The 26,553-nt window shown below is 39.7% G+C and overlaps 2 protein-coding genes across 3 annotated transcripts in view; one reads left to right on the forward strand and one right to left on the reverse strand.

Moving 5' to 3' along the window:
* CDV3 (CDV3 homolog) overlaps positions 1-26,553 on the forward strand; it is a 185,448-nt gene that overhangs the window by 16,734 nt on the left and 142,161 nt on the right. The gene's annotated exons all lie outside the window — the stretch shown is intronic.
* TOPBP1 (DNA topoisomerase II binding protein 1) lies at positions 1,459-24,931 on the reverse strand. 2 transcript variants are annotated; one of them, XM_054273488.1, is made up of 28 exons: positions 24,910-24,931; positions 24,500-24,587; positions 23,773-23,907; positions 23,086-23,229; positions 22,432-22,613; positions 22,118-22,311; positions 21,134-21,313; positions 20,104-20,273; positions 19,392-19,555; positions 18,257-18,504; positions 17,666-17,985; positions 16,704-16,876; positions 15,463-15,674; positions 14,607-14,896; positions 13,690-13,863; positions 12,643-12,752; positions 11,484-11,607; positions 10,957-11,103; positions 10,370-10,466; positions 9,574-9,766; positions 8,540-8,766; positions 7,281-7,444; positions 6,225-6,339; positions 5,545-5,712; positions 4,391-4,527; positions 3,408-3,497; positions 2,798-2,959; positions 1,459-2,453 (listed from the first exon to the last, which is right to left on the reverse strand). In XM_054273488.1, exons 2-28 carry the CDS (start codon positions 24,578-24,580, stop codon positions 2,310-2,312), a joined length of 4,545 nt encoding a protein of 1,514 aa, XP_054129463.1. In that variant the 5' UTR covers positions 24,581-24,587; positions 24,910-24,931; the 3' UTR covers positions 1,459-2,309. The 2 variants fall into 2 exon arrangements, with proteins under 2 accessions (XP_054129463.1, XP_054129464.1); XM_054273489.1 differs by lacking the exon at positions 24,910-24,931 and adding an exon at positions 24,777-24,857.

Below are 26,553 nucleotides of genomic sequence, written 5' to 3' on the forward strand. Positions count from 1 at the left end.
TATATATTTTTGTCAGTAGATTTTTTTTTACCTTGGTTTACCTATCATGGCTTCCGCATATGACAACTTCTAACTGTGCAGTGCACACACCTGTTGTCCTTTTGTCCCATGGTAGAGTAATGGTATTCAAACTCTGTAAAGCACTTTCATGATGTTTCCTGTGAAGAAAGCTGAAGAAAATAAATTTATCTTAACAGCACCAACTGAATTTCCATCTCCCAAGTCTGTCTTGCTTGTGTTGTGTTCCCCTGTGTGTGGCATACAGACAGCTGGATGTTCAAGGCCCAGCACAGAAGAGTTGGCTCTGGCTGGAACAGCTGCTTTCTGCTTCTGTTCCCCAGCCCTCCCTCACTGTCCTGCCTCAGCCCTGGCTTTAAACCAGTGTCCACAAGGGCAGAGCACACTGGAGAACATGTCACACTCAGATCCCAAGTTACTTGTTTCACTGTGGGTGGGTATGTGCCTGATTTTAGCTGCTCCCCCTTCTGCCCTGCCACAGGATTCACAACAGCTGCAGGAACTGTGTGACTCCAAGACTTCTTTTAAAGCTCAAGTTAAGTGGGTCAGGGCATGGGTTCTTATCTATAAAGTGACAATACCAACACTACCCTTCCACAGCAGCTTCTGGGGACTGGGAAGAAAAAGTCACAGGAACCTTAGGTCTTGCCTGGTAACACTTGCACCTATTTCAAATGCCTGCAATGCAAAGCAGCACTTCAGAGGTAGAACAGTGAAATACACAGTTAATTCAAAGTTAAAGTTAATTCAAAATGTGATCTAAGGCACTAAGAATGGCATTATTTTCAGTACATGGACTTGGAACAAGTTGAAGATATTTGATGTCCACAAATATCAAAAAGCATCAAGCTGTTATAAAAAAAAAAACAATCAAAAGCAGGTGGGGTAAGGCTGTAGTCACTGCAGCTCAACATAGCAGTCTTGTCACAGCCAAGACCCCAGTGACAGGGGCACAGATTTCACTTCTTTAAAGAAGCAAATTCCTCACATTCATTCTCAGTCCTTTCTGACAATTCCTTCAGGTCATGCTGACAGCAGGTTGCAGAGCTCACTGACAAAAGATCTGCTGCAGTAAAACAGGAAATCAGAAGCACAAAGTACAGCCTTGCACATAAAGACAAGCTGCTTTCCTGTTCTCTCTCACCTGGAGACCCCATGGCTCAGGTGCCTTGTCCCTTTCCCAAGCAGCAAAAGGTTTGTTTTGCCCAGCCTAGAGTGCCTCTCCAGGTTGCACAAGGCTCTTAAATGCTTGTGGCTCAGTCTTGGATCTGCAACAAATACTGATGTAAACCCTTTCTAGAAAACAGTATTCAGCAGCTAGAAAATAAACATAACATACACCCTTGCCTTCAAAACAAAAAAGAGGTAAATTAAATAGATTCAGTGTTACATGTATTCTTCCAGACAACTCCAGTGGTCCTGTGCAACTGGATGCTGTGCTTTTCTATTCAAACAGCCTGTAGTAATTCCAGCTGCTTAAATACAGCTCTTCAGGTGCCATGAGAACACCTTTGCCTAGACTAACACAGTGCACTCACATACATAAAGTTCTGTAAATATAGACCCAGACCCACTGTTACTGAAAAGGTCAAAGACTTTGTCAAATATTCTAGCTGTCTGACCAAGAACATTTCCAGCTGCCAGAAACTGAAGTCTTTGTCTGGCTCTGGTTCCTGTCATAGATTCAAATAGGGAACATGGTCAAGACAAACTTCACCTCTTGGGTAACAGAATTGTTTCTACAGTTGCTGAGCAGATTCACTAGCACTCAGGATGGCAGCAACAGCACCTGTAATCTATAGAAATAATTTACTACACTCTCTATTAGTACAAAAAATTTACAAGCCAGTTCTTTTTGTCCGATTTGCTTCTTCCCTTCCAATAGAAAATACCAAAAGATGAAAAAATAATGTAAAAATCTAAGTCTATTACTATATGGGAAATGCAATGGAATTTTCATCAATTGGTATTTTCCCCACAACACACAGATAAAAGATGTGATAAGCATTTTTCAAATTATTTCTGAACTATTATTATACAACTGTGTCTACATACAAAATCACTAGTGATGGGATAGTTGGGACAAGGTAAAATATGTTTTGGATGAATTCTTGCCATAGTTTTAGATGCTACTGGTAACCAAAGCAATCTTTCCTATAAGCATTACTGCAAATTTATTTTAATCTCAGGACAAATTAAAAGTGAAACTCAAAGCTTTTAATTTTTTGGGCAAGAATGAAAAAATATAAATATGAATTTTAAAATGTACAAATTAAGATCAGAGAATATGCTTAGTGTATTCTGGATCGCTTGACTCTGCTCATTTCTCCCAGTGCTTTTCTTTTCTGGGATGATCCAATTCCAAGATCAGAGTTATTCTGAAGGTAAGACTCAGCTTCTGGCAAGCAGTAAGACTCCATTGGGGGAGGTGGATCCTTCAGTAAAGAAAGAAAAAAAGAATGGGTCAGCTCAAGACAAGCAGCTTTTGAGATAACAGAAACAGCTCATTAGTTGTCTAAAACTGAAACAACAAAACAAGTATTACACACCTACATTTTAAATATGTTTTGCAAGCAGCTCCCTACCCTGCAAGAGATCACACTGCCAGCACCAGAACAAGTCATGTTAGAGCATAAATTTGAGGCCACAGATCAAAGCCCTCAGCACAGGCACTTTGTGGCAACAGTTCCTGGCAAAGGAGGCCCATGACTGGTAGAGCAGCCATCCCCTGCAGGGGGCTGGGGCAGTGTGGCAGGCAGGGAGCCCTGGCTGTGCCCACCTGGATGAGGTAGTCAGCGATGTACTCGGGTTTGAGGCAGTTCACTCCCTGGGCTGCTGCCTCTGCCACGTCCACCCTGGAGTCATCTGGCTTCAGCTTGCTGAAGTCAGCAAAGAGGTGAGTTGCTTCTTTAAAGAGAGAAGCAGAATGGCCAGAGAACACCTACAGACAAAACACAACCCACAAAAGTTTAGTTGAGTTTCTTCCCCAAGACAAATGCAGTTCATAACGTTTAATTTCTCTCATCAAACTAAGAGAAACCAGTGGGAAATCAAATACCATTTACAGCAGCATTCTGTACCATCACATACCTGTCCAAAAGGGTGATCCTTCCCATCACAGCAGGGGACAGAAATTCTATCCTCAATTCCCACCAGCAGTACTGACTTGTGTAACCTCAGACAAGCTGCTCTGCCTGACCACTTGCAAAGTGAAGATGACAAAGCTTTTTCCTCCCACCCTTTGACCATCTCTCAGCTACCCTGTGTAAGCAATTTTGTTCATTAAGACCTTTTACTCTCATGAAAAATGCCCAGCACAGAGTTAAACAGAAAGAAAAAATAATTAAACAACATATGCAGTTCATTGTTTTTTTCAATCAACTACGTACTTTTGCTCCTCCCGACTGAAGAAGGCGCCTGAATCCTGCTTCCTTGGTTTGATCAACATTCAGGATGACTTTCCAACCACTGAAAGCACCCTAGATAAATGACAATTCAGTCAAAAGTATGCTGGTATACTGAACAAGTACAAAGATTTAATGGGTCTTCAGATGAAGACTTGCAATTACCCAGTTTTGCCTTTAAGTATGCCAGAAAAAAAATCCACAGAACATACAGCTACCAGCACCCCCCTCTAAGGGAAGACCCTTGCAGAGAGTGTGCTTCCCAAAACACCAGACACTGTGAAAAATGTATCTTAAAAAACCCCCAGCAACTTGGAAACATCTTCCCCAGTTCCCCCAGCATGCACTTGGTTACAGTAACAGCACTGAGGGCCAACTGGCTGCCTCCTAGGAACACTCAGCGTGGTTTCCACACAGGCAAAGGGCACCGAAGATTTGTTACAAGCATTCGGTTTAAAAAGGTTACTGTAACACACACACCAGATTTTTCCCGACATAATTGAAACATAATCTTTCAATGAAACCTCAACTGCAGCGCCTGATTTGAGAGGAGTTGAAAGGCTTTGGGGAGTTCAAGTCTCACTTCCAAAAATCTGACTGAAAGACTATGAAAGCAGTAACCAGTTTTGGTTTCCTAGCAGAGCTGAGTTAGGTTAGCTCTCCAGTGAGAGCTCTGAAAAATAAATATCATCTTCCTGGCTGAGGGACACTTACATACATAAGTAGCCACATTCCAGCCTTGCAAAACATGAACAGTGGTTCAGAGGAGACTAAGACTTTTAATCTACCATTACAGAAACTTTTTTAAAAAACAAAATTACTTAACTAGAATATATCAAGCCAAGACGTTTTGTTCTTAATAACAAGACAGAACCTTCCCCTGACACTGAAGTTTTTAGTTTCTTGATGACAATCCCTGTCCTGTCCATTCACACTGTACAGCTCACATTACAGGATTATCTATATACCTCAACAACACCTGTTTCTTGCTTCCCTTTATGAATTTTTTTCCTCCACCTCATGGCTGCCGCTGCTAGTTTCTTCTGGTTTACATTGATTCCAGACAAAACATTAAGTATGGAGTTACTTCCCCACTCATAGTCTTCTTCCTGAAAATAATCATAAGCTTGGATTACAAAGCAGTCTTGCCAACTTTATCAGCAGAAAAACAGATTTTAAAAACCCACACCAAGGAGAAAATAAAAAACCCTGAAACAAATCTCATCTCACTGTAGCTATATATGTATATGGATTTTATGTGGCCAAAACAGTTCTAGGTAGAATTCGAGATATTGATATTCGAGATAATTTAGATAGAATTTAGGTAGATAATTTTAGGTAGAAACAGTTCTAGGTAGAATTCAGGATATTGATATTTGAGATAATTTAGATAAATATGTGCAATTGCTCTGAATTGCACATGTTTATCTAAATTAACTCATGTTTTCTGTGACATCAAATACTGCACACAATCTGATTCCTCTTGCAGTTACATCTACAATAGAATTCAACAGCAGGACAAAGCATCTCACTACACTGGATACCAGTGATTATATTTCAGCAGTATCTTCCAAAACAATTAAAGTCAGTTTTAATACATAAGGATATGAAGCAGTTTACAGGCCTTTCTTTAAAGTTAGCCTGGTCAATGTAAAAGAACTCTCTGAGAAGTATCAGAAGAGTGCAAAATTAACACTTAGGAAGGCAGTGGAAGAGGTAGAGTTCAAAACTATTTACATACATGGTTATAAAATCAAATTATTTTAAAATAATATATGTTCATTTATTGAAAGAATCAAGATTTTTTCCTGGTTTAACAAGAGCCATGTAAATTTAGCTGATATCAGTGAGAATTTACCAAAAGGTATTCAAAGACTCAATTCTGAGAAACAATTATAAAAAGCATAGGTATTTAATTTATCTTACATTAGAAGTTTGGTGCAGGGCTAGTTTTCAGACAAAGGTGGCCAAAAACCTCTCAGATTTTGGATTCTCTAACACTCCCATGGCTTGGGCACCCTAAACTAGCAATCGGTTTTGTGAAGCTGTCTTTCCCTAGCAGTGCAAAACAAGAATAAATGCAAAAAGGTAAAACACACTCATGTCCTAGTGCTAGGGTGACGTGCCTGAACAAAGCAGCCAGCTCCCCTGCACGCCTCCAGGTAGGAACGGTGAAGCACCCACTTGCCAGCCGCCATCGAGGCCAAGAATTTCTCATTGCGAAGAGGATGTCCCACAACAATGTGTGTGCAGCTCGCATCAAAGTACTGCTTCTCAAGCACTATTCCACCTGGAAGTGAGGAATGAATTGCGTTCAAATTATCTAAGCATCATGCTGCACACAGAAAGGATCAACTCTAAGTGAGAATTATGTGAATTCAGGCAAAAATTCAGCTCAAATTTACATGGAGAGTATTGTCATTGTAAAGACATGGGCAGAAGCTGCTAGGGAGGGAGAAGCAGCCAGGAAAGAGTGGCTCTGTAAAATGCCACAGCAACACAGACAGGAACAAGAGACCAGAAGAGAGCCCATCCTGGGCACTCCCAACAGTAAAGAATGAGGCTGTTGTAAAAACAGCTAAAAGAGAACTATCAGAAGACAAAACCATTGCTGTTTTATGAAAAAGCTGATCACTCACATAATAATAACACTATATTCAAAGAATTGCTCACAAGCACAGAAAGCCATAAATTTGAGACCTCAAATCTGATGAGTCACTAACAGAAGCCCTTTCTTCTCTCCCACAAGCCACAGCTGAGCAGACATATACAGACAAATACTATTCTGAATTTCACAAATACCTAATTTCTCAATCAGATGGCAGTAATCAATTCTTTCTTGAGGATTAAGAGAAGACAGCTGAAATTTACGGAGTTTTTCTGTTTCTTCATCAACCTTCTTCTCTTCAGTAACAACCTAGAAATACGGTAACAGATTTTGAAAATATGACAGAACAATTAGGTTGACAGCTGACTATTTCTCTGCCAAATATTTATATATTAAGTTTTCTTTCAGCTGGGAAAAGCAGAACCAAACCTGTCAGTCACTTGACAAAAAGCTTGGATCTTATCATATTATCCTTAGGCTCCTGCCTGAACATCCTCTTGGTTCCCCCTTTCTTCAGGGCACAGCTGAACTAATCTGTCATAACAAGTAGCCCTTCATTGACATCCATGGAATGCCAGGTTGAACACATGAAGAAATCAGCACTGATCTATCACACTGCCTCATTCATTCACTTTCTGTCAGGTCAGAATACCATGTTTTTTGAGGGCCTTTCCACTAAGATGATATGCTATAGCTCTGAAGACACACAGCTGCTGAAACTTTGAGCATCAAGTGACACACTGCAGGTGAGACTATAAGCTCATTTTCCTTTCCCTTTCCAAGTTCAAAATTAAATAGAACTTTAAACCTGGTTTTGGCAGAAAAAATAATTTCCCATTTGTACCTAAACATAAAATTCCAGATACAACCAAAGAAACAAAGGCCTAAATTTTTTTCTGTCACCCTAACATGGCTGGAGGAGTTCCAAGTAGTACACATAGTAATTCTTCACTCCAAAGCCTGCCTTAGCATCCCAGCACTAACTACTGGGACAAAAAGCTTCATTTATCTAAACAAACAAGCTTCATTTTTTTGAGCAAATATTATCTGTTAAAAATCTTAAAGGAAGGAGGAATAATGAAAATAATAGAAAAAAGATAATAGAATAGAACTGTACAAAAGTAATCCACCTGAAGATTTTAACTCCAGATCTGCACATTTTATGTTTATCATTAAATTCAAAATTTCTTTAAGTATAACTGCATCTCTCAGAACACAAATCATCATAAATATATTTCCATTAGACAAACCTTTTCTTTGGGCTCTGGTGCCACAGGAGGGTTAGCCAGGGGGAAAGCAATGCTGGGTGCCTGTGGAGTAGGGATCAAGTTATCCTTAATGGGCGTTTTGGGATCTCTACATATGGGATTCTTCAGCCTTTCAGTCACATCTCCATGCCCAGCCTCAGGAACATCTGTCAAAGTAAAGTGGTGTTGCATGACTTGCCTTTGGAAGATTATAAGTATGTATAAAGATATAATAAAAATTAAAAATCCCCACAACTGCTGCTACAACATGTGCAGTTATATTTCACCTGCCTTTCATAAAGATGCTGTTCCTTATACCACAAACCATCAACAGCAATATTGCAATCATGTCCTTGAATGTCTTGCTTTTAAAAAAAACATCTGAAACCCTCAAATGATCTGATTTCTTTGGCTAAACTGCACTGATTTGGTTGAACCAAAAATCAGTTGAAAGGAATTATCTAATTTTCTTCAACCTCCTCCAGGACAAGGTCAGTTTTCAGGAAGACTGCTGCTATAGAAACTCTGCAAGTAGACTGAGGAAAGGAGTTGGTGGCAGCAGGGAGAGAGAAATAAGGGATTCTGCTATCACAGAAAAGAAAGAAAGCAAAACAGATGAAAAAACATCTGGTTTTGGCAGAAAAGGTACGTTGCTTCCTTAATCCTGGCAAAAGACTTCAGACTTCAAGAACAGGGAACATAAATAAAGTATCTTTACCAAATCCTGACCCAAGCATGTCCATCAGCAACTTGACACATCTTGGTGTTTTGGGTCTGTGAGTTAATCTTGCACCCCAATTTTTCACCTATAAATACTTTCCATTCCACTACAATGGAAAAGATTCTCATGGTATTCCCATTAGAATTCCACTATACTTACCTGTGGAGTTACCTGGAAGCCAGCTGTGGTTCAAAAAAACAAAGAAACCAAAACAACTTGAAAAATTTTATTAAGTCCTTCAAGTTGTTGGCATTTTTTGGAGCCACAGCAGTCTATTTTTAGTAAATATTAAAACTAATATTAGACTAAGTATTTTTAGTCTATATGGTGTTTGACCACAAATGAATGGGAAAGCTTCTCTTTAAAAAACAGCAACACATAATGGAACTCAAAGACGTGAAATTGCATTTTTGGCCTTTGAGAAATGGCAACAATGCTCACATTTTTTCTAAGTAGAACTCAAATACTACTGTATTTTAAAAGTCCCAAGGCCAAATGGATGCTGTTGCACAGAACAAGAATATTGCATTTGTAATTTTACCTATACCAGCCATCTCTGCATCAGGTACAGATCCTTTGAGGGCAGACTCATCCATGTTCTTATTGGTGTTACTCTGACCTTGCTCAAGGTACTGAGAGGGACTATTAGGCCACTGAAGGTTGCTGACAAGTCTTGCTCTCTCTTCCCTTGCAGTAGGATCATCCCAAATGATCTGCTCGCTCTGGGATGGCTCTGTATTTAGATCTGCCAGTGCCTGGCGGGACTGCCTAAGGGAAAAACCAAGACACCTTACAGACTCATTTTACAGAAGACTTCCATTCTAGGAGGCAATGTGTTAATGATCACATCAACTGCAGAACCCAGGTGACCTCATTATTAGAAATTATGGCTGGGAAAGGGGAAAATTTCACGACAGAAGCTATTCTAGCACCTTGGCTTTATGAACCTAAGTGTCAGCATGGCTGAAAACAGGCACCCAAAATACCAGTAGATGTTTTTTATTATGTGCGTATTAATAAGTTATTATATAATCAGCGTACCTTACTCTTTATTAAGCCTATTTATTTGCAAATAGGCACCAAGCTAAATTAATTATTTTGCAAGTGTGCCATTACTGTCTTATTGCACATCAGTATTGATGGAGTTCAAATCCTATTCTCCATTTGGAGAGAAAAGAAAAATAAAAGAGAAGAAACATTCACAGAGGTGTTCTGCAGTAATGCCTACTACTTCTTTATGACCTATGTAAGCATTCATACACACTTTCTTCAAAAGCTGTAAGAACACTAAGGAATCTGAAGAGAAAGAAAATAAGCCAGTTCAAAACCTGAACATTAAAACCAATCATACTGTTCTGGTTTTTATAAAAAACAAAAGATACCCACTATGGATTAAGGCAATATTCTGACTTTACCTAGCACATCCAGTTAAACATTCTGAACTGCAGAAGCAAATCAAGCACATCAGTAGAAACAGACAATACATTTGAAAATCCTGGAGAACTATTCAAATATCAATGAATGTCTAAATACATGCAAGGACAAAACAAGATAGATTTAAATACAAATCCATACCTTAGAGCTTCCAAGACCCTACTGCGGCCATTTCGCACAGACCGTGCGCTGTCGGGAGTGGCTGGAGAGCCATCAAAGCTGCTCCTTGAAAGGGATGCTCTTTGCCCTTGTGGCTTCACTAGTGATGTGGCAGACATGAGCTCCTGCAGCTGCTTCTGGAAGTTCTCCCTCATTTCTAGTGCTTGGGTTAAAACTTAAGAGAAGAAACAAAACTCATACTATCACAACTCTTATACTGAAACAAGTGAAAAGTGAACAACTGCTCACTGTCTCATTGAAAACTGAAATTCCAATCAATCTCCCTCCTTCCACCAGGACAAAGACTATACATTAAAAAGAGGAAAAGTACTTGGGCAAGAATATCAAGGAAAACTACATATGTCCTAAGTCACCTATTCTTAGACGCAAGGAGAAATTTCCATTTGGCTCACTTCTGAATCTCCTCATACAATCTAACTTAGATCCACAATAACACATTTAATTACATAATATATACTCCAAACCAAAAATCTGTTACATTAAGGGTGAACTTTAGTGTTTTAAACACAAAGAAATGGCAATTAAGTATCTTCCAATGACTGGTCATGATTTTCTGTTGGGCTGCCAAGATCTTTAAAAGAGAGAGGAAAACCCTTTGCTAGCATCCAGCACCAATGAAAGCTAGCTGTACTTCACCAGTATACTAATATGCTAATTGAAGTTTCCAAATCATAGCAATCAGCACCTGGAACTGCAAAGGCTCATATTGATACTCTGATAGTCCATAAAAATTCTGAAAACAACAATTTACATTTACCTCCTTTGGATTCACTTGCTACAATTTGTTCTTCCCCTACAGTGACTGTTTCCCTTATTTGGTCAGTAGTTACATCATCTTCATCCTCTGGAATAATCTAAAAGCAATGAAGACAAGCAGATTTCTCAAACACTTTTTTTTTTTTTTTTTTGCTTTTTAACCATGTATGACACTTGTATAAATTCTGAAGATCATTAATCTTCCCTTAGAGTAAATCTAACCTTTCTGCTACTTCAATGACAGTAGAACAGTGAACAGTAGCATGGATGACAACTCCAATTCTGCAATCTTAATGTCTACTAAAGCAAGTTCACACCTTGGATCTCATTACCTAAAAGAAAAGATATCTATCTTTTCAAATCTGGAAAGCAAATGCTGAAATGCTTGAGTTTTTCTCCATCATCCTAGAAGATGAGTATTACAAATGCAGAAAAACCTTACATAACATGTGCAATAGCTACTATTAACAACTAGCTAAACCTGATTCAAGACATTGCTGAATTAGTATCAATGTTTTTATTACTATGTTAATATAACTACTAACTGAATTCAAATCATGGACCACACATTGCTATCACACACCATACCTCATTTTCCTCTGCTGGTTTTCCAGTTGAAAGAAAGGAGGAGGAGGAGAGCCTGATGTCTTGCGCTGCACTGATGTCCAGGCTCATTTTGGGATTGTAAGTGTGAGGAAAAAGAGATTCAGGAAGCCGTTTACATTCTTGGGCACTCTGTAATAACACCAGTTAATCAAAGAAAGATGAGGAACTGACTGAGATAAAAAACTTCACACCTAAACATAAGAAAAGTACAATAAAAACATTGTCAAAAGAAATACTTCACACAAGGAGAAAAACGTGGTTGCCATTCTGGGAAAAATGTAGCAGAAGAGTTCAGTGGAAGAGAATTCATCTTCTCCTCATAGAGAACAATGTAAATGTACATCAGTGAAAAGAGATCACTCAATTTATTAATTCAAAGCAAGATGCAAAATATCAGTCCTTAAACATGCTTAGAATAAATGCATACAGAAAACCCACTGCCATAATTTGGAGGTTTTAAGCCTCCATTTCATTTTACTTTTAAATGGGGAACAAAACAAGCTTCATACCTCTAAAAGCCAATGTTCTGAAACAATATGTATACCCCGTTCTTTAACAGATTTGTACTCCTTATTGTTATCATTCTGTCCGCCCTTATAGATGAAGTGTGTTACTGTTTCATCAAAGCACCATCTGGAAAAGAGAACAAGATACGACTTGAAGATGGAATTTCTATCAAAAAGTATCATAAATCCAGCTCAAAAATTGTTCCCTTGTTCAAGTTAAAGTCATTTTGCCTATTTTGTTATGCCTCAATAAACAATGAGCCCATTTGCTTTGACAGAAAAGACAGCAGTCAGTTTCATGATAGCACAACTTCAGCATGTTTTCAAAGCATTCCGGAAGAAAACTAAATAGGATAAACATATGGAAAATAGGGGGTTTGCTACGTTTTGTTTTTATTTAAGTAGAATTTTAAAACAGTTTCTGAAAAGAATGTGAGAGCCAGGACAAGAGCTTTTTCTTTTGTTGCCATATTGAACTGCAAGTGAAATATCGATCCTTGAAGCTCCAAATAAAAAATTGTGATGACTGTTAGTTTTTAAACTGATAAAAACAAGTATTTTCTATCTAATCCAACTATCTTCAGTATTTCTAAGGCACTACCAAACATAAGGCTAACCTCCTTCACACCATGAATTATAACATTTATATAAAAGTCAGTAGCAAAACACATGTAGTGGAAGCAGAATTCTGTCTTAAATCAAAAATGTTAGTTTGTACTTTCTCTTCATGATAATCTCTTTTTCCTAAGCTTTTCTAAGAACACTGACTTAGCCATGCTTACAATCAAGAAAATAACTTGTTTTGAGCCAGGAGACACATACACAAATTCACATTAGATTCAAAATGTAAAATATAAAGCAAACGTTAAACCATCCAAAAGCAAAATTTCTTCAAACCAAAGGAGAAAAAAAAATCTGCAATTCAAGAAGACTTCTGGACAAACAGTCTTTCTGACATGGATTTACAAAGAACATGGGGACTGGGGAAGTGGGAGGGAAAAATGGCTTTATTGCACACTACAAGTGGATGACTTGTAATGTTGTTTAGGATGGTGAAATCTAATGTTTAGCTGTAGCAAAAGACATAGTAGTATGTAAAGACTCAAAGTTAATAGAATTCGCATCAGTGCAAAAGCTCAGAAGCCACTGTATTGGCTGATACCTGTAGTCTGCTCCAAGAGATGCTGCCACTGCATTCAGCTCCCTTTGCCTCTTACTAAGTTTTTTACTAACATATATAACAGCACCAGCTAGAGGCTTGGGCTCTTCTTCCTGGTCAAGCAGGAGGGATAAAAACAGGAGAGTCATGATTAGAAGGCTTCTGTATCAATAACAAAAATACTTCAATATTTAGTGAAGCATGTAGTAAAATACACAGTGACTACAAAAGTAAGAGAAAAACACTTGCTCTATTTTTGATGCTCCCCTACCCATGCTCAAAACCCAGCATTATGAACATACCATGCACTAGGAATGCCAAGACAAAGTTTAAGCCAGTCTCCCTAGAACATACTCTACTCCATTCATCACAGGTTGAACACTGAAATATGGGAATTCTGAAACCTGATGCTACTGAAGTATTACACTGTAGAGAAGCGAGTGAGTGAAGTGAGAGAAGTGAGTGAGAGAAGCACCTTAGAAGACTAAGGAGCTCCAAAAGAAGCAGCAGACTTCCCTTTCCAGAGGTCATAAGCTTTCTACCCCTCCAATAGTAAACAGTGCACTAACATGGCAAGCAATACATAAATTCTCCCTTTCCTCCTACATCCTGTTGTTTTCTCTCACTTTTCTTCTCCTGTTAAGGACAGAGGAAGGCAGGAAAAGAAGACACATGCATCAATAAAGAACTCCAAATTTCAGTCCAAGACAAAATATCTAATCCTGTTTAGCTGGAACCTGAGAATTTCTTAAGTGTGATATCTCATTCCAATACTACAGTATAAATTGGCACATATTTATGTCATATTACTTAGCCACTGCTTAATACTCGAGACAGTAAGGCAGACAGTAGAAAAAGGTTTTAAAGTTCTTTGCCTTCCATAAGGAAATTCTTCTATCTTACATTGCTTTAACTGTCAATGAAGAACACAATCATATGAATTTATCACAAATAACAATTCACAAATTCCTTTGTAACTTAAATCATAAAGGATAAAGATTTTTCTTATTTAAACCTATGCTCCAGCAACTAAACCCCCAAATTTCCTACCACTTCTGGCTGTGCAGCAGCCAACTGAGGGCTGGCAGTAAGAGCTGCTGCACGAGTTGTGCTGCTTGCCAGTGCCAGTTTCAAGTTTCTGCCAATGACTTCAGAGAGAGGTGTGCTCAGTTTCCTGTTTCTTTGTTCAAAACCTCTAGGAGTTGCCAGAGCTTCCAGAGCATCCTATCAAAAAAAAAAAAAAAGAAACTGACTGCCTTTAATGAACATCTTACAAAATTCTAACTCAAGTGCAAGTTTTACAAATACAGTAGCACTTCATACTCCTAAACCAGGACAGCAAACTACAGTTACCAAGAGCAACTGTAGAACCACTGCACAAAAGCTGTACAAGGCAAACCCCATCTTAGAGCCTGCAGAAGCAAAACAAGGAGACAACAGTTTATTGACCTCTCTGTTCACTGCCATCACTGAGAACTGCCCTCAATGGAAAAGCCAGTGACCAAACCCAGGTACTCCTAACCCCAACCAACTACTTTAATGTACTTTCACCTTGCTCTAAAGCTATTACATTAAAACATACCATCAATGTAGCATTTTATCAGAAAATGCGAACACTTGTCTACAAATATGGGGAGCAATTCCAAGGTGCCTTGTCACATTTATCAGTCTCTAGATGCAAAGAACACAGACTGGATACTGTCTGAGGTGTAGGACACACAAGCATAATAAGCACAAAGGAGCTTTGCTGAGAACATTACAACACTTACTATTCAATAAATTTAGTCCACAAGCCATTAACTAAACTATACAAATAAACGAGCCAGTTTTCCTGGCTGTGTTCAAAAGGGAAACTCTGTATGTAACAGCACAAAAATGGGTAAAAGCACAGGTTTCTGTGCTTTTTAAAGTTTATGCACATGTTAAATAGTACTAGCCACACAGACTAAAAAGTTTGCAAAAATCACCTTCACATCAAAAGAAGGCTTGAAGATCTTGTCTTCGGAAAGAAACTTTGATGGTGTGTCAAGATTTAAAGATGGTTCTTTCTGAAGTGGTCCCCCTTGTGCAACAGGAGTTGTCTTCCCAGTATGATGAGAGATTACAGCTTGGAAAGCTTTACTCTGAAACCTGTTGATATCAAGGGGGGTCACAGGTCCTTTTTTTCCAGCTTCAAGAATATGAATAGGCTGTTCAAAATTAGGAGATTTTCTAGTCGCTGGTGTCTTGCTAAGCTGAGTAATGAAACTCTCTGTATCTTTAAAAGAAACAAAGAAAACATAAGCAAGTAAACTGGTTTTCCATTTGAACACAGACCCCACACACTCTTATTTAACCAGCAACCATGAAGAACTGAAGAGAGTGGCATCAAATCATTGCACACTAACAATTCTGAAGTCCTAAGATGGATCTCTAATCAATTCTCATGCAAGCTACAAAGCAGCATACATACTGAAAAGGACAAAGTGTAAACACTAAGCTTGAATCCCAACTAACTGATAAGCACCAGAGCCCACTGGCTCCATGAGATTTGCAGCAAACACACAATATAATTTCTGTAATCACTACTCAACAGCATGGTTGCATGTGCAACCTGATCTAATGGAAAGTGTCCCTGCCCATGGCAAGGGGTTGGAACTACATGATTTAATGTGCCTTCAAACTCAAATCAATCTACAATTCTATCTTTATATTTGGAAAAATAGCCTTTAGCTCTAATACTTTGAAGGTGTTAGGAAAGAAAATTTCATCACACCTGCCTTCTTTATTGTGAACAAACAGTAAAATGACACAATCATATCCCCTAACTTGCTAAGAACCAACCTTCAGCCTCTGCATTTTCAACCAAGAACTTGCTTTCATCTGCCCTCTTTCCTGTCCTTGCAGACTGCAAAAGCCAAGCTACAGTGACTGCTGGCAAATTCCACTTCTTCGCAGCTTCATACTTGGAGCCGTTCGGTTCTCTCACCACAAGATGGGTGCTGGCAAACATTCCTTTTTTCGCACTGGCCTTCCGCACAAAGAATTCTTGGACTCTGCAATCAGGTTGATAAAACATTAATTTAGTCATGAACAGCATTAATCTAGGGCACGTTTATACTATTATAAATTGTATTCTCAATAGAAGAAGAACCAAAAGAAGTAGATATTTAAGGCAGCCCACTTCACAGCCTAACCTGCAGAAAGGAAAAAAAAATCCACAAATACCCCCCCAAATAACCCCCAAAACAACAACAACAAAATCTTACACAGTAACGTTTCACTTCTACCAGCATTGAAAACAGTATTTTTCACACTCCAGCAAACCTCCAGCAATATCCCATTTTCAAATCCTACGCTGGGCCTAACATTCTTCAACAAGACGAATGGAACAGGCTTGCTTCCCTTCCAGAGTCAACAAGCATCACTTCCAAATGAACAACAATTTTCTTTATATTACAGTTTTTCTCTTACCATCTATGATACAATCTTGCAAAAAGATGCCAGGATTGAGAACTCATCAGCAAAGAATTCAGTCTGAACAGGCTACAAACCAGATCAAATGATACTTACTCTAAGCTATGCTATTTTGCCATATCTTGACTAAACATGCTTTTCTTAAAGTTTTTCAAAGATTTATGTGAACTCTAAGCAAATAGCACACCACTTCTTAGGAGCTGGGATAGTGAATGGGGTTCACCATACTTATGAGGCAAAGTCAGATAGTACTGAAGTGGTCCTTTCCTAGACAACCAAAGAACAATTTGGAAGGCCACATCTGAAAACCTGACTTGCACTGATTAGTTCATGAGCAGAGTAAAAAGCTGCTGAGACTCAGTTACTGAGAAATAAGAGACTGAGCATACTCTGGTAGAAATGAGACTGTGTGAGTACTGACCATATTTCCTTAAAAGAGAGCAAAATTAAAGACCTATATAATGATGTCTCATTGCTTCAGCATGAGGTTTTGTAAATGGATGGAATTCAAAAGAGCTTTAACTCCAGTATCTGTACAGAAGAAATGAAATGCATAATGGCAGCACATTGGTTCCTGAAAGATCAAGGAGAAACTGTGACAGAAGTACCTGGCTCCCAGCAGCTCTGCCAGATAAGCAAGGGAGTCTCTCTCTGCACCTGTGAACTGGCTGAAAGAAAGAACACAATCTTCCAGAGGGGCAGCTCCTTCCATTACCAGGACTGGTGTGAAAAGTGGATTGGATCGGAGATCTAAAAGGGCCTGCTGTTCCACGCACGTTATCTTCAAGAAGGTGAAAAACATAAAAATGTCAATGGAGTAAAACAGTAACAAAGCCAACAAGATTTCAGCAACTCTACAACAGCATTTATGGACTCAGCAATGAGCAATCATGCTTCCATCATCACACAAATTATTTCCCACTGGATCAGACAAACTCTTTCTTAGACCATGTCTATTTTATCAAGGTTGACATCCTGAAGCATTATTCAGAACTTTTCAGTCATTAAAATTCCAAATCTGCATGTTCCCATAAAGCTGGAAGTTTCCAGTTCAGTACATGATCTGACGGTCTGTATAGATTTACTTCACAGGAAGTTACCTAATACTGAAAACTGCTAACAGCAGGCAGCCTATATCATGGGCCTGCTCTTGCCAAAGATGGTTAGTATTCTTGCATTTTTAAGCTATAAAGACTTGCTCTTCTGCTACAAATTAAAAAAAAAAAAAAACTTACAAAAAGTATGAAACAAACAAAAAATCCAATCATTTTTTAGTCAACTAGCTCCTTCTACAGTTCATTTAGACAGAATGCTGTCAGACTTCATATAAGCCTGGGTCATGACAATGCAGTCCTATTTAACAGTCCTGTGGAAAATGAAGTGAAACAGATAAGACACCCTACAGATACAGAGGCTTTAATGAAGGCTTTTGTTTAGCACATTTCAAATCAAATGAGGCTGATATCTCAGTATCTTTATATTTAAGCCATTAATAACTGCATTCTGACAAGACAAATTTCTAATAGAGATAACTGTTTATTTGGGAATTGAAAAAGTGTAACTCCCTTACCAGCCATGTATTTGTGACGACGTCACCAACAGTTGCCTTCACAGTGCACCCTAACAAAGGTACCACAGCATAGTCTGCAATGGTTCTGCTTTGCAGTGGCAGAACTTCTCCAGCATTTTCCTTAATAATATCTGCAAGGCAGGACTCATCCTCTTCACCAAAACCCAGAAGAAAAAATCTCTTCCTGAAAAATAAGCCTCCTTCAGCCAGTGCAGAAGACTCTGCCAAAGACCCATTACAGACAGAAGGCTGATTCTCTCCTTGGGCAGTCGAGTTAGTAACATCACTGAAGGTTCTGGATGTTAGTTTTTCAACTTCATCTGAAAGGTTAAAGAAAAATAAAAAAGAATCAAGCATAATAACTATTTGACAAGAACATCAAAGATGACCCAAAACAGTTTCATGAAGAAATTACACGACTGTGCGGTTTTCAGCAAGTTCTACATAGGCCTATTTAAATTTGAATTTTGAAACACAAAGTAGAAGTTAACATACTAGATGTGAATGAATTTTTAATAAGGAAATTCTGCAAGCTCAAATGCTAATTATGAGCAGTTAAATTTTCTACAGTATGCTGAGCCTAGAACATACCTAGTGCAGAATAGTTATCTGCATATTGAGAGAGGAAGTCATCTTCAGCAGTTTTCTGGTGTTTTATAATGTTCACAGCATCTTTCTTCAAGAGACTGGCTTTTTTGGGAAAAACTGACTTCAGTCCAGGTTGTTCTAAAATTGGATTCTCTAACAGCTGGTAGTTTAGAGGGATATAGTACTCCACTGGACATAGACAACCTTTGCCAAATGACTCCAGCAACCACTTTGCTGTCACTATATGAGGCCTATAAAATAAAATGTTATAGAAACAAGTCACAACAGGTTTCAGACCGAGAAAAACAGTATATACACACACAAAGTCTGTAACTCTAATACTAAGCAAGCTTTGGGCAATTTACAACCCTTAAAATACTTTAATTCTTTCAGTCTGAGAACAGAGCATTTCATAATTATTTCTATAACTTAAATGATATCTGCCACTGCTGCACTGCCAAGTTCTTCCTCCTCAATGCACTAATAAATGCACATAAACACCTTTTTTCACCAATAAGAACACTTGCTTTTCTACCTATGGCTACCCAAAGATACAGTACTGACAAGCCCATGTGGACATATTTACTACCACTAGCTCTAAGTATTCTCATTTAAATCAAGAATTACTTAGTAGTTTCAAATCAATACATGATTTCAAAGAATCATAAAATGGTTTGGAAGAAAACTTAAAGATCATCTAGTTCCAACACCTCTGTCATGAGCAGGGGACATCTTTGACTAGACTAGGTTGCTCCAACCTGGCCTTGGACACTTAAAGAGATGGGGCACCTCCCTCATAGCAAAAAATTTCTTTCTAATATCTAAACTAAACCCCTCCTCCTTCAGTTTAAGGCTATTGCCCTCTGTCCTGTCTCTATATGTCCTTGCCAAAAGTTCCTCTCCACCTCCCTTGTAGGCTCCCTTTAGGTACTGGAAGACCACCACAACTAGGTCACCCCAAATCCTTCTCAAATGATTCCTCTCAGCCTATTTTCACAGGAGAGGTGCTCCATTCCTCTGACCATCTTGGTGACCCTCCCCTGAACTCACTCCAACACTTTGATGCATTTTCTGTGCTGGGGACACCAGAGGTGGAAAAAAGGTGTAACTAGATCTTAAGCAACACAGTTATCACAACCTGTGAGCTGTCTTGTCCAAAAAGTGTTTCAGCTCATCATTATTTTCCCCCACAATGACATGAGTAACATCTTCATTAAGTTGATTAAATCGAACACCACCACCACAATTAATAAGCCTTCTCATCTTGTCCAACTTCCTGCCACTGAAGCCGCAGAGATAGATCTACAAAGAGAAAAGAGTAACAAGTAAAGCCTTAAAAATGTAAAAAAAACACCAACAAAATAAGAAAAAATAAAGTAGAATGTTTTGGAATAATTTGTTTTAACTGCTGCAGAACACAGAAAGTAGTGCTGCAGCTTCTGGAAAGCAGCAAAAACAGTTAAGCACTTATAAAGATTAATTTAGCTTTGCAAATTAGTCTAGCAATGAGTCAATGTTTACTAATGGACCGAAACCCTGAAACTGCATAAACAAAAAAAACCCAAAACCAAAAAAATCCACACACTAATTCTAGAACCCATTCCCTCTAATGTCTAATGCAGATACCTATGAATATAAACTTTTATACTTCCACTACATTTTTAATATAATTATAGTTACACACACAGATAGGCAGACACACACACACAAGCACATGGACACAAAATAAATTTGGTATTTGTTGCTGACCATGGAAATTATTTACTCAAGCAGAAAGTGCCAGTACTTCAACATAGTTGCTTTTGCATTGTTAAAACTGAACATTTCAAAGTATACACTGTCAAACATACTCGACACCCGTCTAGCAAATCTTCAACAGCTTGAAAAGAACTTATGTCCAGGTTTTCCAGCTCATCAGAAACAGGATCCAGTCTGCTGCTCATAGCTGAACTACATGCAGTTTCATTAACACCACTCAAATTGATATTGGAAATGTGGCTGACATCTGAAAAGGCGTGATCTTCAAATAAAAACAAAATTAAAAAAGAAGGCATTAGATTTGGCTCAGCTCTCTCCACTGCTTCACTAAAGAAAATACAGACTTGCCACTTACAATTTTGTGGTGCTATAAGGAAATGTAAAGTTTGAAGAATGAAAAATACTAGGTAAGTAAAACCTTTGCTAAACCTTTTCTTTACACACAGATTGAACATCATCTTATTAGAAAGACGGCGGATACATCTTCTGTTTATTTCCTAAAGGACAACACCCATGACACAGCAGCCAATGAGACTTGTTTGCAAACCTGTTATTCTAGTTTTGTGACACCTAAGAGAAATACTTCTTAAATTAAACAGGACTCTTTGTTGTAGAGAAATCAACTCTTAATTTAAGAGCAGTCAGCATCACATGGATGTACATTAAAGCTGGCTATATATTTTAGGCTACCATGTGTGCTTACTTTTAAATGTCCTTCTGTTATTAGCATGGAATAAATAAAAGCAAGTGTATAAAGAAAAACTAAATAGAAAAGAAGATTAATAAAAACTTATTTGTTTTGCCCCATCCCAAAACTGCTTATTTTAAACTTAAATCTATGAACAATTGTGCTTTTTTAGGATGTACAGATATACACCACTGGTTCTCAAGCAGACAATCATACACCTAATTCAAGTTTATTTTTTTAATCAATCATCCACATATTTCAAGACTACGCATGTTGGAATATTCAGTGTGCATAAAAGCAATTTGTTATGCTTTAAGCTTAAACTGAATCTAGAACCTAAACTATCAAACCACTATTTATAAAAGCAAGCACCTTACTCATCTCAAAATAGTTCTTTCTCCTTAATGAAACACATTTTAAAATTTCTTACTTACTGGGAGGCTTGCTGGTGTCATTTGTAGGTGTTGATGTACTGGGTGCATTACTCAGTTTTGATCCAGCCTCTATTTTATACATTGTCTCATCCTGACAGAAGCCTTTCTTGATGCTGTCAGAAAACCACTGCACTGACACACAGTGCACATTCCACTTTTTGGCACATTCATACTTCTGACCTTCCAAATGAAAACAAAATTTTTAAAAAGTCACAATTATTAAAAGACTAAAACATCAAATATTGATTGCTAAAAGATGGCTGGACATTAAGAAAATTTAGAAATTCAAATAACTGATTTCAATGGACAAATTATGTTATACTAGACTGTTGATAAGCTGCTTATGCTGTAATTAAAGTCAGAGTAGAAAAATCTCATGGATGGCTAACCCATAGTATGACAAGGCATTAAAGAAACAAAAAGGGGAAAAAGGCTTTAAAGCTTTCAAGCGCACAAAAGGGGAAAAAGTCCCAGCATATTTCACTATAAGCAAAGAGAGGGAAATCAAGGCAAAAAAGAAAACCTTTCCTTTCTTCTCACAATAAAACTAAAATCCTTTCATGTTCCCAAGAGAAAGGAAAAGGAGCTTTCATTTTACCTTAGTAGGGAATTTGGAAGGCACAAAGAATAATCAGCTAAAAAACATCAGGCCACAATCCAATTTCAATCATGGTACAAATAACGTCCTATCCTGCTCTCCCAAAAAAAGTTTTTCTTTTCTTTATCCCCTCTAGGATTTTCCCTTTTCCTTTCTTTAAATGCCATCTATATCTCTGGCTTTTCTTACTCTTTGGTTCTCTTTCTCATGTCTTTAAAGCAAAGCAAAGGTGCCCTGTGTAACTCTTTCCATAACAGTAATTCCCTAGAGAGAAGCAGTAAGAGCAACACTGAAGCAGACAGAGGCAGTTCCAGCTCCTGTGCTTACACACCTTCACACTATTTCAACTCCAGGAGTGAAAACAGCATTTATTCTGTCAGTTTTACCTTTTGGCTCTTGCACTATGAGGTGAGTGCATTCATTCATCTTGAGCTGCCCCGTGTACTGCCCACCATGCTCAGCAGTGAGGCGCTGCACTTCTTTCCTGTCGGAGCTGCTTAAGCCAGTGACACAAATCGTGCAGCCAAGGAACACAGGACAGGCGTAGTCTTCCATGTTAACATCAGTGTACCTCATCATGCTACAGGGATGAAAGAGAGAAAGAAGTTATTTTGCAAGTAAAATCAGCTAGGAAAAGAAATTAGTCTGTACATAAGAACTACCATTACCCAAAACAAAATCAGTTTTGTTTTTTTCATACCCTTGCTGAGACTTATCCCACAATGTCTTAACCCAAGAGGGAAGCAAAATAGGTTTCTTCAGGGAAGCAGCTACCAAGTATTTCTTGCTGCCAACTTCTCCAGCTATAAGATGAGTTACTGACACGTTGAGATCTCTGTATACACATCCACCCATCATTTGCACATATTTATGAACTTCTTCCTGGATGGAGGAAAAAAATAGAGAAAATCATCAGGGGAAAAAAAGAACCTATGTGACAGTCATGTTCACATTACACCAAGAACATGGATTTCAATTGTCCATTATTTCCGCTAAAAACAGTTAAAAAAATACTAACTGGATATAAAGCCATAAAACATAACTGTAATTTCCATTTTATTTGCACTTATGATAAACTGAACATAATAGATATCCTAAATAAAAACATTACAATTATGCTGTATGAGCAAAATTTTGCAGATGGTTGACATTTTAGGCAGTATTAGATAAAGGTATCTGAATACAGTAAATGTATATAATCATATAAACTACACATTGTCTACAAGCTACAGAAGACTTGATGGATCTAGACACAATGAGACATACATGCTCTGACTGCTGCCTTACTAATGAACTATACAAAGCAAATACCAATGATAACCAGCTGAACAACCCATCCTTGGGAAGGCCTTACCCTCACGTCCTTCTCCAGGCTGGTACAGGACACTGTGACATCGGCCATGGTCATGTTGTACACGGGATGCTCGGCTCTCGGGACACACCGCTGCGACTGCATGCAGTACAGAACTACCTGTGGTCCCACAATCCTACAGCCAAGCTGCAAGAAAATAACAGGAAAAGCACCAAGAAAATAAGCAGAGGGTACACTGGCATCAGGAAGACTTTCCTTGTTCCTGAATTCTGAAGAGGGCAGGGCTCTTGGTCTGTCCTCCGCCTTCTCCTCTAGCACTCCCAGGTAGCTGACAGGTTTGTTTTTACTTTCAGTTCTGGATTTTCTGTACAATCCTTGTAGATTTTCTGGCCGCAGTAAAAGCAGCTGATGCTATGGCTATGGCCAAAGAATTCCAGCTAGCCTTTGTCCACAAGACAATTTCTTGCAGATCAAATCATGTTTATCAGGAGATAAACATTGTAAGACCCAGTTCAGAGACTCCAGCAGAATCAGGACCAACCATACCATTTACTTTTCCAAATGTCCGAAAATAATCATTATGCTTTGCTTCATCCTGTATCCTAAATACAGGATAAAGCTCACACTGCTGCACTCAGTGCAGGAGAGAACATGTAGGATGTAAGTATGGACATGAGTGCTTCTAAAAAGGAAAGAACAGAACTCAAAGCAAGTTGCTGGGTGACATACCTTCTTGAGATGACTGAAACCCACGCCACTGAAAGGATCACAAATGTAAAGTGATTTATCATTTTCTTTTATATTGAGTACTGTTTTCTCTTCAAGGATCTGGAGATGTTCTTCTGACTGGAATTCTTTTATAGACTGCAGGTAAATGAAGTGAACAACGACATTCATTTAATTAGTAAATAATTAATAAAGAAGCAATCCTGTGCAAACTACGCAAGTGCACATCCTTGAAACAGCTCACAACAAAGCTACCATGCAAACAGGTATTGGCAGAAGAAAGGGCTAAAACATCTCATGGGTGTTCCCCTCATTCCCTTGAGTCTTCAGAATATTCTGACTTAAATATTTGGCACAAAGGCCTTCAGGACCTGATCCTGCCAAACGGTGCCTTTGGCTCCCAACTAACCTCCGAAGGTGTAAAACAATGCAGAGTGTCCTTTCAAAGTTTGTGCTTAGATGAGTGACCACCATGCAGGCCTTCCAAGATACATGTACCTTCCCTACATGCCACCGGGTTTTGAAATTGAAGCTATTTCATGAGGCTCTCCAACAAAACTGTTCTTGTTCAACAAGCTTTATTACACACTAAGCACCCTCGCTAGACAAACAGTTTTATTTCCAGGTGTACACATGTAACTTATCTTATTGTATGGCACAGGCAGCTAACTACGACACAGAAATCACATGCCAATTCACCAACTTCACCCAGGTGACCAAACCCACTTACCTCAAGAGCTTTAGAAAAATACTCCGAGCTCCCGGGAGACTTTATGAACTTCACAAAAAACGGCTCCTTACTACTTCTCATCCTTCAACTAAGAAGCAAAGCCCAGTGAGCGCCCTGACATTCCCGCCGCAGCCCGAAGCCCTCTCGTCCCTGTCCCCGCCGGGCCACGGGCCCAGCGCACGCCGCCCGGCACCCACTTCAAACGGGCACGGAGGGGCGGGGACTGGCCGGCCCCCACCCGAGAGACCCCTTCCCCACCGGAAAGCCCCTTCCTCACCGGGAGGCCCGTTCTCCACGGGGCCCAATGCCCGCACGGATGGGTCCCTGCTGGGCACCGGTGCCCGGCGCTCCCGACCCCGACAGACCCAAACCCGGCCCCACCGGAGCCCCCAACAAACCCTGCCCCTCACCCGCGCGGGAAAGCGGCGGTGCTGGCACTGCGCAGGCGCGGGGCGGGGTCGGCACGGGGAGGCGGGGCCGGGGTGCGGCTGAGGGGCGGGGCCCCGGCGGATGTGGGCGGGGCGGGATCGGGGGCTCCGCGTGGCTGCGCGCCCGCGCTCCGCCCGCAGGGGGCGCTGGGAGAGCGCGTGGGGGAGCGGGCGGGGCGAGCGCCTCCCTGAGGGCGGGGAGGGGAGGGAGCGGAACTTAGGGAATCGTACAGGGATAACGCGTTGGGAGGGACCTGGAGCCTCAGCCTCCCCTGCCATGGGCAGGGACACATCCCACTGAATACCCTATACCCTATCCTGGCATTGGGCGCTGCCAGGGATGGGGCAGCCAGAACCTCCTTGGGCACGCTGCTCCTCACCATTGTGACAGGAAAAAAATTCTTCCTAATATCTAACCTAAATTTCCCCTCTTTCAATTTGTGCTCTGTATTATTCAATTTATGCCTTATATCTATTACTCTTTGTCCTATCACTGCAGTTCCTGACCGTGAGTCCCTCTGTGGCTTTCCTGCAGGCCCCCTTCAGTTACTTTATATTGGGTTTGCAGGGCCTGCGTTTTGGTAGCTGGGCTGGCTTCTCTGGGCAGCCTCTAGAAGCTTCCTCTATGTCCAGCAGATCCAACCCCTGGCAGATCCAAAGGTGGATTGGGCCAATTAGAAATGGCAGTAATGCCTCTCTGGTAATATATTTTAGAAGAAAGAAATCCAAAAAGTTATTGTGCAGTGGTAATTGTGGCCAGAGAAGAGCAGAGTGAGTTGAGTTTTTCATCAACCATCACCCCAAGTCTTTCTCCACTGGGCTGCTCTCAAATCCTCCTATACCCAACCTGGAACTGTGTCTGCCATTGCCGTGACCCAGGCATAGGACCTTCACCTCACTTTCATTCTTGTAGATTGTAGCTTCCAAGCTGTGGGCAAGAACATCAAATGCTCTCCTTCCAGAGCAGGGTCTGGAATCCTGAACTGCACACTTGGCATCTGCCTGCATCATGACAGGGTAACCCTGCCTACATACCCAATGCACCTCCCTTCCGTTCCTAGTAACCACAGTGGCTTGCTGCTGTTTGCATAATACTGATAATGCCTGTAGTGAGGAGAGTCATTAGATCAGGAGATTTTCTTTGGAAAAGAGATCACAGCATCAATTATGTTGGAAAAGACCTCTGAGATCACCAAGTCTATCCCATGACCCATCTCCACCCTGCCAACCAGACTATGGCACCGCACTGAGAGCCACATCCAGTCTCTCCTTAAATACCTCCAAGGACAGTGGCACCTCCCATTGGAAAGTGCATTCCAATACCTAATCACCCTTTGTGTGAAGAAATTCATCCTAAAAAATGTTTTGAATGAGAAAAGCACAAAAAGCCTGCCTGAAGTAGTGCATGTTTGTTGGCATCAAACTTTATAGTGTGACCACATGGTGGCACTGTAATCTTAAGAACTGAAGGGAAGCCTGTGCACAAGTCCGCTGTAATTGTTAGAGTTTAGGTAGATGACCTAATTACTTAGGTCACTAAATACACTGGAATTCTTTAATACGCTTATTTATTTTTAAAAACACGAATATAAATCATCTAGGATTGGTATGAATTGTCTGAGATAC

The sequence above is a fragment of the Melozone crissalis genome, unplaced genomic scaffold (assembly GCF_028551555.1).
Source record: "Melozone crissalis strain CALT ecotype California unplaced genomic scaffold, PUWL_Pcris_2 ptg000016l_1, whole genome shotgun sequence".
NCBI classification, from domain to species: Eukaryota; Metazoa; Chordata; class Aves; order Passeriformes; family Passerellidae; genus Melozone; species Melozone crissalis.

What these genes read in the sequence shown, in the direction of transcription:
- TOPBP1 (XM_054273488.1), bottom strand. Translation starts at nt 24,580, where the DNA reads ATGAGAAGTAGTAAGGAGCCGTTTTTTGTGAAGTTCATAAAGTCTCCC. An exon ending in GCCTGGAGAAGGACGTGAGG is followed by an intron (nt 22,614 to 23,085) that starts GTAAGGCCTTCC and finishes TCCTCCATCCAG; the next exon opens with GAAGAAGTTCATAAATATGT. An exon ending in GCAGAGCTGCTGGGAGCCAG is followed by an intron (nt 15,675 to 16,703) that starts GTACTTCTGTCA and finishes ACCTGATTGCAG; the next exon opens with AGTCCAAGAATTCTTTGTGC.